The sequence below is a fragment of the Psammomys obesus genome, unplaced genomic scaffold (genome assembly GCF_907164565.1).
Source record: "Psammomys obesus unplaced genomic scaffold, mPsaObe1.curated_primary_1811, whole genome shotgun sequence".
NCBI lineage: Eukaryota > Metazoa > Chordata > Mammalia > Rodentia > Muridae > Psammomys > Psammomys obesus.
The window spans coordinates 12,237,902-12,253,937 of NW_026591872.1; the positions used below are offsets into that span (position 1 = coordinate 12,237,902).

The 16,036-nt window shown below is 40.4% G+C and overlaps 1 protein-coding gene across 1 annotated transcript in view; it reads right to left on the bottom strand.

Moving 5' to 3' along the window:
* Positions 1-16,036, bottom strand: part of Smarca1 (SWI/SNF related, matrix associated, actin dependent regulator of chromatin, subfamily a, member 1) — an 85,343-nt gene that overhangs the window by 21,527 nt on the left and 47,780 nt on the right. Inside the window, exon 13 of the mRNA XM_055612169.1 lies at positions 214-336. Within this exon, the coding sequence (XP_055468144.1) occupies positions 214-336 (123 nt within the window). The remainder of the gene's footprint in view (positions 1-213; positions 337-16,036) is intronic.

The window sequence follows — 16,036 nt, forward strand, 5'->3', positions numbered from 1 at the left end:
ACTTTTATTTTCCATGTATATGTTCACCCAATATTTCCAAGAAAGCATTTTCTACAAAGGGAATTTTCTAAACATTAAAGATATATGGTCAAAATATATGTTTATGGGTATGTCTGATCAGGATAACTGGACCTATAGAGTAAAAAGCAGGTGATATTTATACTTATTTCCTATAGGTTGGCTAGAAATAGTTCAGTCACTTAAATGGTTTACTTGTGTGAGAAGTTTATCCTTCTCTTCAGTCTCTTGTGGTGTAAGAGGTTCAGCTCCATCAATCTTTTCTTGCTCTTCTCTTTGAGCTATAGCTGGATTGGGGATCTCAGGGTTCCTTGGGACCTAAGATCAAGAGAGAAACAAATAAACCTAATAAGAAAAATTAATTAGGCAGAGCACACATGCACATATTAATCTAGAGAGTTATTTTAACAGTAAACAGTGGAACCTCAGAAGCAGTTGGCACACGGTCCTCTCAACATTTCTACCACTATGGTTTTACCCTAATAAAAACCATTCTTATACTGCATAGTATAATATTTTAGGATTTCAGTACATTGGTAAATGAATGCCACCTTGTAGACTAATTATCATTATGCTGTGTAACAAAATAAATCCTTATAATATGGCATTGTGTAGAATATATGCACATTTTGGTATTTACTGAGTCTATGGTAGTCTCCTGGTAGTATACAGCAGCACTGCACCTAAAGAAGATTTCCAATGTTCTGGTTTTCTTAAGTCGTGAAAACAATAGAGTGATTTTATTCCCTTCTAATGGTTGTAAAAATAGAGTATTTGGACTAAGACAGGTAGTCTAGAGAGAAAGGCAATATAAAGAAGGATTCATGGCAATGGAAAACTTAAAAAGTATATGCAGAGGGAGTGTATGGTAGAGCACACCAACAGCTGTAGTAGAACCATTACTCAAAGGAAAAAACTTGTGCACTGGCAGTGACCAACGGAGATTATACTAGTGTTCTTCAAAGTACAGAATTGCAAAAACACTGACAACTGAGAAGAAAACATGAACTGGAACTACTGGGGACAGAAACTGAGATTTCTGAGGAAACCAGCAGTCATAGGTATCTCGAAATGGTAGCTTGGAAGCCCTCACTGCATCACGGTGTGCACACAGTGGTTCAGCAGCACTGGACAGCATTCCTTGTATGGAAGAACAAATCTGCTTTCCAGCCTTTACGTTTCTTATCATTACTATAAACATCTGCAGCCATGACACAGCTTGGTGATTTAAGAGAGCAGATATGGAACTTGTGTGGAACATTTTGTAGCATTTCAACATGAAAATGAAAAGTTTGGCATTAACTGTTTCACCATTTGGAATGCACGCGTAATATAACTGACTCATTCGAAATAGACATACCACTATAAAATTATAACGTATATTAAAGGACATTTTTCTTATTGTTATATTTTATAGCATTTAAAACTGTATCATTAATGGTAAGCATTTTAAAAGTGTAATTAATATCCAATAGTTATTCAGGTAAAAACTGTGAATTCTCTCTCTCCCCTCAGATAAATAAATAAATGAAAAGGAGCTATGTCCTATGAGCTAGTAAAAAAAAAAAAAAAAAGCATTATTGCCTAGGAGTTCAACAAGATTTTATAGAAATATGGATTGCTAAATTAAACGTGGCAGCACAGAAAATGAGCGCAGTCGCCTGAAATCAACTCCCCATAGTTTAACAGGCAGCCCACAATGATACATTACCAAAGCTCACAAAGTATGTGGAACTTTATCCATTTGTCAAATGTTTATATTTGTCCCTAAAGAAATCTTTTGGGGGGCTAGACATTGGAATGGCCTAAAGCTTTCTGCAACTTTAAATATGGAAAAGCACTTTTACTCATGCTTTTAGATAGATTAAAATGTCCAGGTAACCTGAGCTTTTTTATTCTTCAGATAAAATTTCAATTTTCACCCTCTTCCAGTGATAAGACTTTGGTGAACAAGTAAGTATATTACATATCAACTCCTTTAATTTTAGAGAGAAATAAAGCCTTTGAAGATGTCTTACTTACAGCCAGGTCAAAGCTTAGATGGCAAAGAATTGACACTGTCAGCCACAAAGCGATAACAGTAAAGAAAACAAATGTTTCTCCCAGCCCCAAATCTTACTAGCCGTACTACTGTTGTGGTCTTAGTGTACCATATGAAGGAGGGTCAAATAGAAAATAAAAATGAGGGGGCAGAGCCAAGATGGCGACTAGCACACACAGTTTCCAAGCTGTGGAAGAGATAAAGTTCTGAGTTGATGAGTGGAAGAACTTCTGAAGCCAAGGAAACAACGGAGAGACTTTCTAAACAACAGGGAACATCGCAGGAGGTGAAAACCTTGGTCTCGGGTCACCCAGGGACTTGTTTGGGGAAGGTGAGAAACAATCCTTTGATCTCTTGGCACTCCCCTCCCCCAGACCTCCCTCCTCCTCAGCACAGCAGACTCGCCTTTCTCAGCACAGACCTAACTGCCTGGGGCCTGCAGCCACTGAGGCGGAGCCCCGAGCCCTTTATCAGCAAAGGCCAGCAGTACTGTGTCTCGGAGCCCCAGATTCCCGCGCTGCGGCTGCACCATCCTCCCAGGGCCCGAGTCTGCTAGACGCCATACTAGCTCCTCAGGAGCGCCATCTCTGACAGTACAGCCCGCCCAATCCCACAGTGACAGAGAATACGCTATATACTCACCAAAACCAGACAGAAACGCCATACAAGCTAGACACACCAGGCGCTGGGCCTCCCAAGCTTGGAGAGCACAGTAAAGAGACCCCAGGACATCCCAGAAAGCATCTGGACTAGCAACCCAGTCTCCAGTTACAGCGGGACTTTCTACCCTGGCGGCAGAGCAGCACTGAGCTGGCGGGGCACATCAGCCCTCCAGTTTAAGACTAACCAGAGCCAAACCAGAGAACAGAAAGGCTGGTTACCCCGATTCCCACTGACGTGACCACCCTGAAATCTCCAGCTGCAGCAAGACCTCATAACCTGGCAGTGACAGCAGCACGGAACTGGCAGAGCACATCAAAGAAGCAGGGCCAAACCAGAGAGCAGAGAGCCCAGATACCCGGATCTCTGCCAAGTGACCTGCCTGTAAGTGAGTGCACCCTTGAGAATCTGCAGCTCCCCTGATCCTGGGTCCTTCTAAAACAGAAGACAGGCATCAAACCCCCTCCCACCCATATACCCACTTTGGGAAACAGAGGGGCACTTGGAACATTGAAGTTCCTGCTCTGTGGGTCTAATTGAGGAGTTAAGGCAGTTAATGCCAGAAATTGCGCTGCGATCATCACTAGCGCCTGCGACATATACATTGCAGAGCCCCTCCCACACACTCAAGGGTTCAACATTAGCCATCACTCTGTCCCTCGAGACACACGCCCACGCCCACTTACACACACACACACATATACACACGCACGCACGCTTGCATTTGCCTCTGTTTGCGCCTGCGTACTTTCCTCCCACAGGTACAGCTAGTCCTCAGCACACGCTAAGGACACGGGTCCTCTCTCAACTTCCTGAAGAATTCTCCAGACTCGAGAGAGAGACAGTACCAGTCTGATCGGCAGAATCCAAAAACAAACAGGGAAGGTCTCAGATAAGCCAATGGCCAGGGGTAGGCGAAAGAACACTTCCAACATAAATCAGGACATCATGACTTCACCAGCAAACCCGAAAATCGATGGATACTCCAATTCATCAGAAGTACAGGAAAATGACTTTAAAGCCATGCTTGCTCAATTATTTGAGGCTCATAAGGAGGAAATGAACAAATCTTTCAAAGACTTGGCCAGTCAATTGGAGGTAAAGAAAGAAGAAATAGACAAAACCCTTAAAGAAAAACAGGCAAACATAGCCAAACAAATAGAGGCACAAGTAGAGAAAAAATTAGTGGCATAAAAAAGAAAATGAACAAAGAAATAGAGTCCATCGTAGAGAGACAGGAATCCAAATTCAAACACATGAAAGAAATGGTGCAAGGCATGAAAACAGAATTAGAATCAATAAAGAAAACACAAAATGAGAAAACTCTTGAGCTGGAGAACTTGGAGAAAAGATCAGGAACCACAAAAGTAAGCATCACCAACAGAATACAAGAGATGGAAGAGAGAATCTCTGGAGCTGAAGACACACTTGCAGAAATTGATACTTCTCTCAAAGAAAAAGTAAAATCAGAAAAGTTCCAATCACAAAATATCCAAGAAATCAAGGATGCTATGAAAAGACAAAATCTAAGAATAATAGGAATTGATGAAAAAGAAGACTCCAGGCTCCAAGGTCCAGAAAATATTTTCAAGAAAATCATAGAAGAAAATTTTCCCAACTTAAAGAAAGAGATGTCCATAAATATACAAGAGGCCTACAGAACACCAAATAGACTAGACCAGAAAAGAAACACATCACGTCACATCATAGTCAAAACACTAAATCTACAGAACAAAGAAAAGATATTAAAAGCAGCAAGGGAAAAAGGCCAAGTAACATATGAAGGTAGACCTATCAGAATCACACCAGACTTCTCATCAGAAACTATGAAAGCCAGAAGGGCCTGGGCAAGCATCATGGAGACTTTAAGAGATCACAAATGTCAACCCAGACTACTATACCCTGCAAAGCTTTCATTCAACATAGATGGAGAAAACAAAATATTCCATGACAAAACTAAATTTACGCAATATCTATACAGCAAACCAACCCTACAGAAGATACTAGAAGGAAAACTCCAATCCAACGAAAACGAATTCACCCAAGAAAACAGGGCATACAGATAATATCCCAACAAAAAGGAAAAGAAAACAAGCAATGAAACAAGGTAAGATCATCGACTCCATTACAAAAGGAACTATCATGCATTGGTCAATATTATCTATCAATATTAATGGACTCAACTCACCAATAAAAAGACACAGGCTAACAGAATGGTTACGGAAACAGGACCCAACATTCTGTTGCATCCAAGAAACACACCTATGCAACAAAGATAAACACTACCTCAGAGTAAAGGGCTGGAAAAATGTCTTTCAAGCAAATGGTTCCAGAAAACAAGCGGGAGTAGCCATCCTAATATCTAATAAAATAGACTTTCATCCGAAGTTAATCAAAAAAGATAAGGAGGGCCACTATATTCTCATCAAAGGAAAAATCCAACAAGAGGACATCACAATTTTGAATATCTATGCCCCAAATACAAGAGCACCTACATTCGTAAATGAAACAATATTAAAGCTTAAATCATACATTGATCCTAATACCTTAACAGTGGGAGACTTCAACACCCCACTCTCATCAAGGGACAGATCAACCAGACAGACACCAAATAGGGAAATAAAAGCACTCACAGAATCCCTAAATCAAATGGACCTAATAGACGTCTACAGATCTTTTCACCCAAACTCAAAAGAGTACACCTTCTTTTCAGCACCACATGGAACCTTCTCCAAAATAGACCATATAGTTGGTCACAAAGCAAGCCTCAACAGATACAAAAGGATTGAAATAATCCCTTGTATACTATCTGACCACCATGGACTAAAGCTGGACATCAACAACAACAGAAACAACAAAAAGCCGACACGCACATGGAAACTGAACAACTTACTACTCAATGACAGCTGGGTCAAGGAAGAAATAAAGAAAGAAATTAAAGACTTCCTAGAATTCAATGAAAATGAAGGCACAACATACCCAAATTTATGGGACACATTGAAAGCAGTGCTCAGAGGAAAATTTATAGCACTAAGTGCCTACAAGAAGAAATCCGTAACATCACATACAAACAACTTAATGGCCCAACTGAAAAACCTAGAAAAAAAAGAAGCAGATACACCCAAGAGGAGCAGACGGCTGGAAATAATCAAACTAAGGGCAGAAATCAATCAATTAGAAACAAATAAAATTATCCAAAAAAAGCTGGTTCTTTGAGAAAATCAACAAGATAGACAAACCCTTAGCCAAACTAACTAAAAAGCAGAGAGAAACCATACAAATCAGCAAAATCAGAAAAGAAAATGGGGACATAACTACAGACACTGAGGAAATCCAAATGATTATTAGGTCATACTACAAAAGCCAATATGGCACAAAATTTGAAAATCTAAATGAAATGGATAACTTTCTTGACAGATTCCATCTACCAAAATTAAGTCAAGATCAGGTAGAAAGACTGAATAGTCCTATATCTCCCAAGGAAATTGAAGCAGTCATTAACAGTCTCCCCTCCAAAAAAAGCCCTGGACCAGATGGCTTCAGCACAGAATTCTACAAGACCTTCAAAGAAGTACTAACACCAATTCTCCTCAAACTATTCCATAAAAATAGAAACAGAAGGAACACTACCAAACTCATTCTATGAAGCCACAGTCACTTTGATACCTAAACCACACAAAGATCCAACAAAAAAAGAGAACTTCAGACCTATCTCTCTTATGAACATTGATGCAAAAATACTCAATAAAATACTTGCAAACCGAATCCAAGAACACATCAAAGATATCATCCACCATGACCAAGTAGGCTTCATCCCAGGAATGCAAGGGTGGTTCAACATACGGAAATCCATCAATGTAATCCACTACATAAACAAAATGAAGGAGAAAAACCACATGATCATCTCCTTAGATGCTGAAAAAGCATTTGACAAAGTCCAACACCCATTTATGTTTAAAGTCTTGAAGAGATCAGGGATACAAGGCACATACCTAAAGATAGTAAAGGCAATATACAGCAAGCCTATAGCCAACATCAAACTCAATGGAGAGAAACTTAAATCAATCCCACTGAAATCAGGGACAAGACAAGGCTGCCCACTCTCTCCATATCTCTTTAACATTGTACTTGAAGTCCTAGCCAGAGCAATAAGACAACTAAAGGAGATCAAGGGGATACAAATCGGAAAGGAAGAGGTCAAAGTGTCACTATTTGCAGATGATATGATAGTATACATGAGCGAACCCAAAGATTCAACCAGAGAACTTCTTCAGCTGATAAACACCTTCAGCAAAGTGGCAGGATACAAAATCAACTCAAAAAAATCAGAAGCCCTCTTGTATACCAAAGACAAAAAGGCTGAGAAAGAAATTAGGGAAACAACACCCTTCACAATAGCCACTAATAACATAAAGTACCTTGGTGTGACTCTAACCAAGCAAGTAAAAGACCTGTTTGAGAAAAACTTCAAGTCTTTGAAGAAAGAAATTGAAGAAGATCTCAGAAGATGGAAAGATCTCCCGTGCTCATGGATTGGTAGGATTAACATTGTGAAAATGGCCATCCTGCCAAAAGCAGTCTACAGATTCAATGCAATTCCCATCAAAATACCAACTCAATTCTTTACAGACCTTGAAAAAAAGATTCTCAGCTTCATATGGAGAAACAAAAAACCCAGAATCTCCAAAACGATCCTGTACAACAACAGATCATCTGGAGGTATCTCCATTCCCGATCTCAAACTGTACTACAGGGCAACAGTAATAAAAACTGCATGGTATTGGCATAGAAACAGAAAGGAGGATCAATGGAATCGCATAGAAGACCCAGAAATAAACCCACACACCTATGAATACTCAATATTTGACAAAGAAGCCAAATCCATTCAATGGAAAAAAGACAGCATCTTCAACAAATGGTGCTGGACCAACTGGATGTCTACATGCAAAAAAATGAAAATAGATCCATATTTATCACCCTGCACAAAACTAAAGTCCAAGTGGATCAAGGACCTCAACATAAAACCAGATACTCTAAATCAGTTGGAAAAAAAAGTGGGAAACAGCCTAGAACTGATTGGCACAGGAGACAACTTCCTGAACAGAACACCAACAGCACAGGCTCTAAGAGCAACAATCAATAAATGGGACCTCATGAAACTGAAAAGCTTCTGTAAAGCAAAAGACACTGTCATCAAAACAAATAGACAGCCTACAGATTGGGAAAGAATCTTCACCAACCCTTTATCTGACAGAGGGCTAATATCAAGTATATATAAAGAACTAAAGAAGCAGAAAATCAACAAACCAAGTAATCCACTTAAAAAATGGGGAACAGAGCTAAACAGAGAATTCTCAAAAGAGGAACATCGAATGGCAGAGAAACACTTAAAGAAATGCTCAACCTCATTAGCCATTAGGGAAATGCAAATCAAAACGACCCTGAGATTTCACCTTACACCCATCAGAATGGCCAAGATGAAAAACTCAAGTGATAGCACATGCTGGAGAGGTTGTGGAGAAAAGGGAACCCTCCTCCATTGCTGGTGGGAATGTAAACTGGTTCAACCACTTTGGAAGTCAATCTGGCGCTTTCTCAGATAACTAGGAGTAGTGCTACCTCAAGACACAGCTATACCACTCCTAGGTATATACCCAAAATTTGTTCAAGTACACAACAAGGACATTTGTTCAACCATGTTCGTAGCAGCTTTATTTGCAATAGCCAGAACTTGGAAACAACCCAGATGTCCATCAACGGAGGAATGGATACAGAAATTGTGGTATTTTTACACAATGGAATACTACTCAGCAATCAAAAAGGAGGAAATCATGAAATTTGCAGGCAAGTGGTGGGATCTAGAAAAGATCATTCTGAGTGAAGTATCCCAGAAGGAGAAAGACAAACTTGGTATATACTCGCTTATATAGACCTACAAGATATGATAAACATAATGAAATCTACACACCTAAAGAAGATAATCAAGAAAGTGGACACAAGCGAAGGTGATTAATCCTCATTTAGAAAGACAAATGGGATGTGCATTGAACTTATGACAGGAGTCTACCACAAAAGGCATCTGAAAGACTCTACCTAGCAGTGTTTCATAGCAGACACTAAGACTCATAACCAAACCCTCGGCAGAGTGCAGGGAATCATATGAAAGAAGGGAAGTTAGTATGATATGGAAAGGATAGGAGCTCTACAAGGACCAAATATATCTGGGCACAGGGTCTTTTCTGAGACTGACACTCAACCAAGGACCATCTATGGATATAACCTAGAACTTCTGCTCGGATGTGGCCTGTGGTAGCTCAGTAACCAAGTAGTTTTCCAAAGTAAGAGGAACACGGACTATTTCTAACAGGATCTCAAGGGCAGGCTGTTTGACACCCCCCCCAGGGGAGGAGCAGTCTGTTAGGCCACAGTGGAGGACTTTGCAGCCAGCCCTGAAGATACCTGATAAAACAGGGTCAGATGAAAGGGGAGGAGGTCCTCCCCTATCAGTGGACTTGGAAAGGGGCAGGGAGGAGACCAGGGAGGGAGTGTGGGGTTGGGGAGGGAATGAGGGAGCGGGATACAGCTGGGACACAGAGTTAACAAAATGTAACTAAAAAGAAAAATTTTAAAAAAAAGGAAAAAAAAACAAAAAAAAAGAAAATCAAAATGATAATAACTAATAATAAGCAGGCTCTCACAACATCTGTTAACAGCTGTTTCAAAACTAGTGAGCCGATACTAGGTGTGGTAGTTCACAGCTTTAATTCCCAGGACTCAGAGAAGCTCACAGATCCTGAGAGGTTGAGGCTAGTCTGATTTACATAGATAGTTCCAGACCAGCTAGCATTGCATAGTGACACCCTGTCTCAAAACAAAAACATAAACTACTGAGCCCCTTACTAGCACTTTTCTCAATCACTGCAGGCTAATATTTTGGAGACTCAAAATAGATAAATCATCACCATTAGCTACAGTGTACCAGCTATGGACAATACCAATCTTCTCTTATCCCATAGTCTAACCTGTGGTTATGTACCATATGTGGCCAAGGGGAGCTATGAATGCAGCCTAACACAAAACAGTGAACTTATTTAAAATACAAGATTGTTCTATTTTAATAACTCAATTGTATGTGTCTTGAGAGTGAACTTTGTAGATGACAGGACCACACTTCAACGACAAAGACTGGACATCCCTGACTGATTATTTATGTAAACATCAAAAGGGGGATGAGTTCTAGTTTTTGAGAACCTGTATGTAGAAAACATCAGGTAAATTTGCAGGCAAATGGTAGGATCTAGAAAAGATTGTTCTGAGTGAGGTATCCCAGAAGCAGAAAGACACATATGGTATATACTCCCTTATTTAGACTTATAAGATATGATAAACATAATGAAATCTATACATCTAAAGAAGATAAACAAGAAAGAGGACCCGGGGTTAGATGATCAATCCTCACTTAGAAAGACAAATGGGATGGGCATTGGATGTAGAAGAAAACAAGTAACAGGACAGGAGGCTATCACAGAGGGCCTCTGAAAGACTCTACCTAGCAGTGTATCAAAGCAGATATGGAGACTCATAACCAAACCTTCGGCAGAGTACAGGGAATCATATGAAAGAAGGGGGGGGTTAGTATGATGTGGAAAGGATAGGAGCTCCACAAAGACCAAATATATCTGGGCACAGGGGTCTTATATGAGACTTTCTCCAACCAAGGACCATGTGTGGATATAACCTAGAACCTCTGCTCAGATGTAGCCCGTGGTAGCTCAGTAACCAAGTGGTTTACCCTAGTAAGGAGAACAGGGACTATTTTTGACATGAACTCAATGGAAGGCTCTTTGAACTCCCCACGGCCAAGGGAGGAGCAGCCCTGCTAGGCCACAGAGGAAGACTTTGCAACCAGTCCTGAAGATACCTGATAAAACAGGGTCAGATGAAAGGAGAGGAGGTCCTCCCCTATCAGTGGACTTGGAAAGGGGCAGGGAGGAGTTGAGGGAGGGTGGGATTGAGAGGGAATGAGGGAGTGGGATATAGCATTAATAAAATGTAACTAATAATAAAAATAAATAAATTAATTAATAAATAAAACATCAGGTAACTCTAAATCCATGATAGCAGCTTTGTTCACATAAAAATAAATTATTGCTTCATTCATTCTGTAGCTCTTTTTTTGAGTCTTCTAGAGGAACAGGGTAGAGATCAATACTAAATAAATACTTCCTTTTAATTTTTGTTTACATTTATTTTGTATGTGTTCATGGTCAGTTGAACACATGCCACAGCATGTGTGTGGGTTTCAGAGGACAACTTGAGAGAGTCAACTCCAGGAAGTTGTGCTCTGACTTCCTCCTATGTGGCATAGTATGTACAGGACTACACACACACACACACACATACAAACACACAGACACACACACACACACACACACACACACATTTCAATCTGCAAAATGTAAATCTGATCATCCTTTATCACTTACAAGTCCTACAACATTAATAAAAGTTTTCTATACCTCAGTTCTTCATTTGTAAAATAAATATGTAGTTCCTGTAATATTTATACAGAACTTGAGACATTATGAAACACCAAAAAAGCTTAGATCAGTATCATTTCACCCCCCACCCACACCTCTGCTTTAAAGGCATCTGAGTGGTTTCCTTTGTACTGGTTACATTTCAGCCTCATTGTGACATAACACATATCACCACCTCTCATCACACTCTATCTCTGGAAAAGTGCCTCCTCTTTCCCACCCCGAAACTCTGCTTGGCACAGGGAATATGGTGGCCTTAACTCTTCTCTCCAACACTTTACAGGCCCAATGCCATCATCTTATAGGTCTCAGTTTGAGCGCAACTTCCCTAGGGAGCATTGCCTCCATCTTCCGTACCTCTTTCTATACCAATTATACTGCCTGGCAGCCACCCTTTGTTTGCACGAATAATACCCCTGCATCATTGTGGTGTGTGTGTGTGTGTGTGTGTGTGTGTGTGTGTGTGTGTGTGTGTGTTTATGTCTATCTCTGGCATTGCAAGACAAATTCTAAGTCTTGTCTTTTCATTTACTTTATTATCATTACTGCTGCTGCTGCTGGTATGATTTTACTGCTTTACTACACAGACATGATAGTATTGTGTTAAGCAGTGAATTTGTCTATCAGAATCAGATGGAATTTATTATCCTTATCCTTTCAGTGTCCCTCAAGATGCCTACAAACAACTGTTTCCTTAGTTAAATAGTAATGATCTTCAGGAAGACTAGGAGTAAATCATTCAGACATATGGATTACCATGATTTTATTACCTATCACAAAAGATACTGTTGTACACCATGTGATCCCCTAAAGAGCACACTGAGTTGATGGAGTCTCCATCAGTTTGTAAATGTACTGCCCCACACAAGCAGATATCAACCTCATTAAAGTAGCAACAAATGGGCAGTGAACAAGAACAGACCTTTTCCAGGAGCATGTCTGTGACCCATCATGGGAGCAGTCCTGCAGCTAAGTTTGTTTATCATTTTCTCCCAAGTGCCTATTACATCTCCTAACACAAAAAAGTGCTCAGTGAACATGTATTAAATGGAGTCAGACCCTCTTACCCCTCTCTTAACATTTTCTGTGAGGTGGGGGAAATTAAATAGTAAAGTATAAAAATGTGAACTCCATAACATCTTGCATCTTCCTACTCATGTTCTTCCTCTCTTCTTATACCTCCTTCTTCGTTTCTCTTACCCCTTGCAGCTGTCCATTCACTGCCCTGTCTTTTAAGGTTTCTTCCCTCCTCCATATTCTTCCAGCTAGCCACCACCCAAACAATCATTCTGAGAACTTACTCATAACCACAGAGTTACTGTACTAAAAGGCACTGTTTACATTCAAACTGAATCTGTGGCCAGAATTTAGTGGGCACTGGAATTATCACTGGGAAAAAGGCACATTATCTCCAAAGAAGAAGCACAAATAGCTCAATTCATCCAAGATGATTTTTAATTTTTTTTAATTTATTCACTTTGTATCACAGCTGTAGACACCTCCCCCATCCCCTCCCAATCCTGTCCTCCTTCCCTCTTCTCCTCTGATGCCTAGGGGAGGTCTTCCTCTCCTTCCATCTGACCCTAGCCTATCAGGTCTCATCAGGACTGCTTGCATTGTCTTCCTCTGTGGCCTAGCAAGGCTGCTCCTCCCTCAAGGGGAAGTGATCAAAGAGGCAGCCAATGAGTTCATATCAGAGAGACAGTCCCTGTTCTCCTTACTAAGGAACCCATTTAGAGACCTGGCTGCCATGGGTTACATCTGTGCAGGGGTTCTAGGTTATCTCCATGAATGGTCCTTGGTTAGAATGTCAGTCTCAGAAAAGACCCTTGAGCCCAGATTTTATGGTTCTGTGGCTTTCCTTGTGGAGCTCCAGTCCCTTCCAAGTCTTTCTATCTCACCCTCCTTTCATAAGATTTAGTGCACTCTGCTCAAAGTTTGGCTATGAGTTTCAGCATCTGCTTTAATACCCTGCTAGGAAGAGTCTTTCAGAGGCCCTCTGTGTTAAGCTCCTGTCTTGTTCCTTGTTTCCAATTTTTATTTTTTAATTAATTTATTTTGTACTAACTACAATTTATTCATTTTGTATCCTAACTGTAGCTTCCTCTCCCTTCTGCTACCAATACAAAATCCCTCCCTCAGCTCCTTCTATGCTCCCCCCCAAGTCCACTGATAGGGGAGCACCTCCTCCCCTTCCCTATGACCCTAACCTATCAGGTCTCATCAGGACTGGCTTCATAGTCTTCCTCTGGCCTAGCAAAGCTAGGGAGAGGTGATCAAAGAGCCAGCCCATGAGTTCATGTCAGAGACAGTCCCTGTTCCCATTACTAGGAAATCCACTTGGAGACTGTGATGCCATGGGCTACATCTGTGCAGGGTTTCTAGGTTATCTCCATGCATGATTTTTGGTTGGAGTACCAGTCTCAGAAAAGACCCTTGTGCCCAGAGTTTCTGGTTCTGTTGCTCTCCTTGTGGAGTTCCTGTCCCCTCCAGGTCTTTCTATCTCCCCCTTCATTCATAAGAATCCCTGCACTCTGCCCAAGGACTCTCAGTATCTGCTTCAATACCGTGGGTAGAGTCTTTCAGAGGCCCTCTGCAGTAAGTTCCTGTCCTGTTCCTTTTATTCTCCCTCTTACTATGTCAGTTGAGTTTACATTTCTGTGTATGAAGTGTCCTTCTCCATCCCTTTTCGTTAATTTTGGTTGAAAATCTATTTTATTAGATATTAGAATGGCTACTCCTGCTTGCTTTTAGGGTCCATTTGCTTGGAAAACTGTCTTCTAGCCCTTTACTCTCAGGTAATGTCTATCTTTGTGACTTAGGTGTGTTTCTTGTATGCAACAGATTGTTGGGTCTTGTTTACCCATCCATTCTGTTAGTCTGTGTCTTTTCATTAGAGAATTGAGTCCATTGATGTTGAGAGAGATTAATGACCAGTGGCTGTTAGATTCTTTGATTTTGCTGTTGGTTGTGGTAGTGTGTTAGCGTGTTTGGTTACTTTTAGTTTTGCTGTAGTGAGGTTATTTATTTCCTGTGTTTTCCTGAATATAGATAGCTTTCTTGGGTTGTATTTTTCCTTCTAGTATCTTCTATAATGCTGGATTTGTGGGTAGGTATTGTTTAAAGTTGATTTTGTTTTTGAATATCTTGTTTTCTCCATCTATGATGACTGAGAGTTTTGCTGGGTATAGTAGCCTGGGCTGACATCTGTGTTCTCTTAGGTTCTACATGATAACTGTCCAGGCCTTCTGGCTTTCATAGCCTCTATAGAGAACTCAGGTGTGATTCTCATGGGTTTGCCATTATGTTACTTGGCCTTTTTTCCCTTGCAGCTTTTAATAATTTTTTTTCTTCTCTATACTTACTGTTTTGATTATTACGCGGTGGGAGGATTTTCTTTTCTGGTATAGTTTATCAGGTGTTCTATTTGTCTCTTGTGTGCTTATAGTTCTCTCTTTTATATTGGGTAATTTTTCTTCTATGATTTTGTTGAAAATATTTTCTGGGCCTTGGAGACTGGAATCTACTTTTTCCTCTAATTCTATTATTCTTAAGTATTGTCTTTCCATGTTGTCTTGGATATCTTGGATGGTTTATGTCAGGAATCTTTTAGATTTAACATTTTGTTGACAGTAACATCAATTTCTTCCATTGTGTCGTCCATACATTAGATTCTGTCTCCCATCTCTTGTAGTCTGTTGGTTATGCTTACCTCTGTAGTACTTGTTTTCTTCCCTAAGTTCTTTCTCTCCATGATTTCCTCCATTTGTGTTTTCTTTAATTTTTCTAATTCTATCTTCAGATCTTGAACTATGCTGTTGATTCCCTTCACCTGTCTGACTGAATTTTCCTTCAATTCCTTCACCTGTTTTTTGAATATTCCTCTGTTTGTTTTATTTCTTTCAGTGATTTAATTACTTCCTCTCTGAAGGCCACAAACTGTTAGGCTGCATCTTTCTGTATTTTTTACAGATACTCTGTTTGACTTTATCTTCCTCGAATTCTTTACGGATGGCCAATTGGTTTAACTTTATCATGCTCTATTTTTTTAATTTTTATTTTTTTATATATTACATTTTATTCACTTTGTATTCCATCTGTAGCCCCCTCTCTCATTCCTTCCAAATCCTACCATCCCTCCCTCATCTCATTTTATGCCCCTCTCCAAGTCCACAAATAGTGGAGGTCCTACTCCCTTTCCCTCTAACCCTACCTTATCAGGTCTCATCAGGACTGACTACATTGTCCTCCTCTTTGGCTTGACAAGGCTGCTTCCCCCTTAGGGGAATGTGATCAAAGAGTGAGCCACTGAATTTATGTCAGAGACAGTCCCTCTTCCCATTGGTACCTCCTTGGAGACTGTGCTGCCATGTGATACATCGGAGCAGGAGTTCTAGGTTATATCCATGAATGGTCTCTGGTTGGAATATCAGTCTCATAAAAGACCCCTGTGCCCAGACATTTTGGTTCTGTTGCCCCCCTTGTGGAGCTCCTGTCCTCTTCAGGTCTTACTATCTCCCCCTTCTTTCATAAAATTCCCTGCACTCTGCCCAAAGTTTGATTGTGAGTCTTAGCATCTGTGTTGATATCCTGCCGGGTGGAGGCTTTCACAGGCCCTCTTTGGTAGGCTCCTGTCCTGTTTCCTCTTTTCTCCTTCCAATGTCCATCCTATTTGTCTTTCTGAGTGAGGATTGATCATCTTACCCAGCATTCTCCTTCTTGCTTTTGTTATATATATTATAGTGTGTTTATCCTATATTATATGTCTATCTTATTA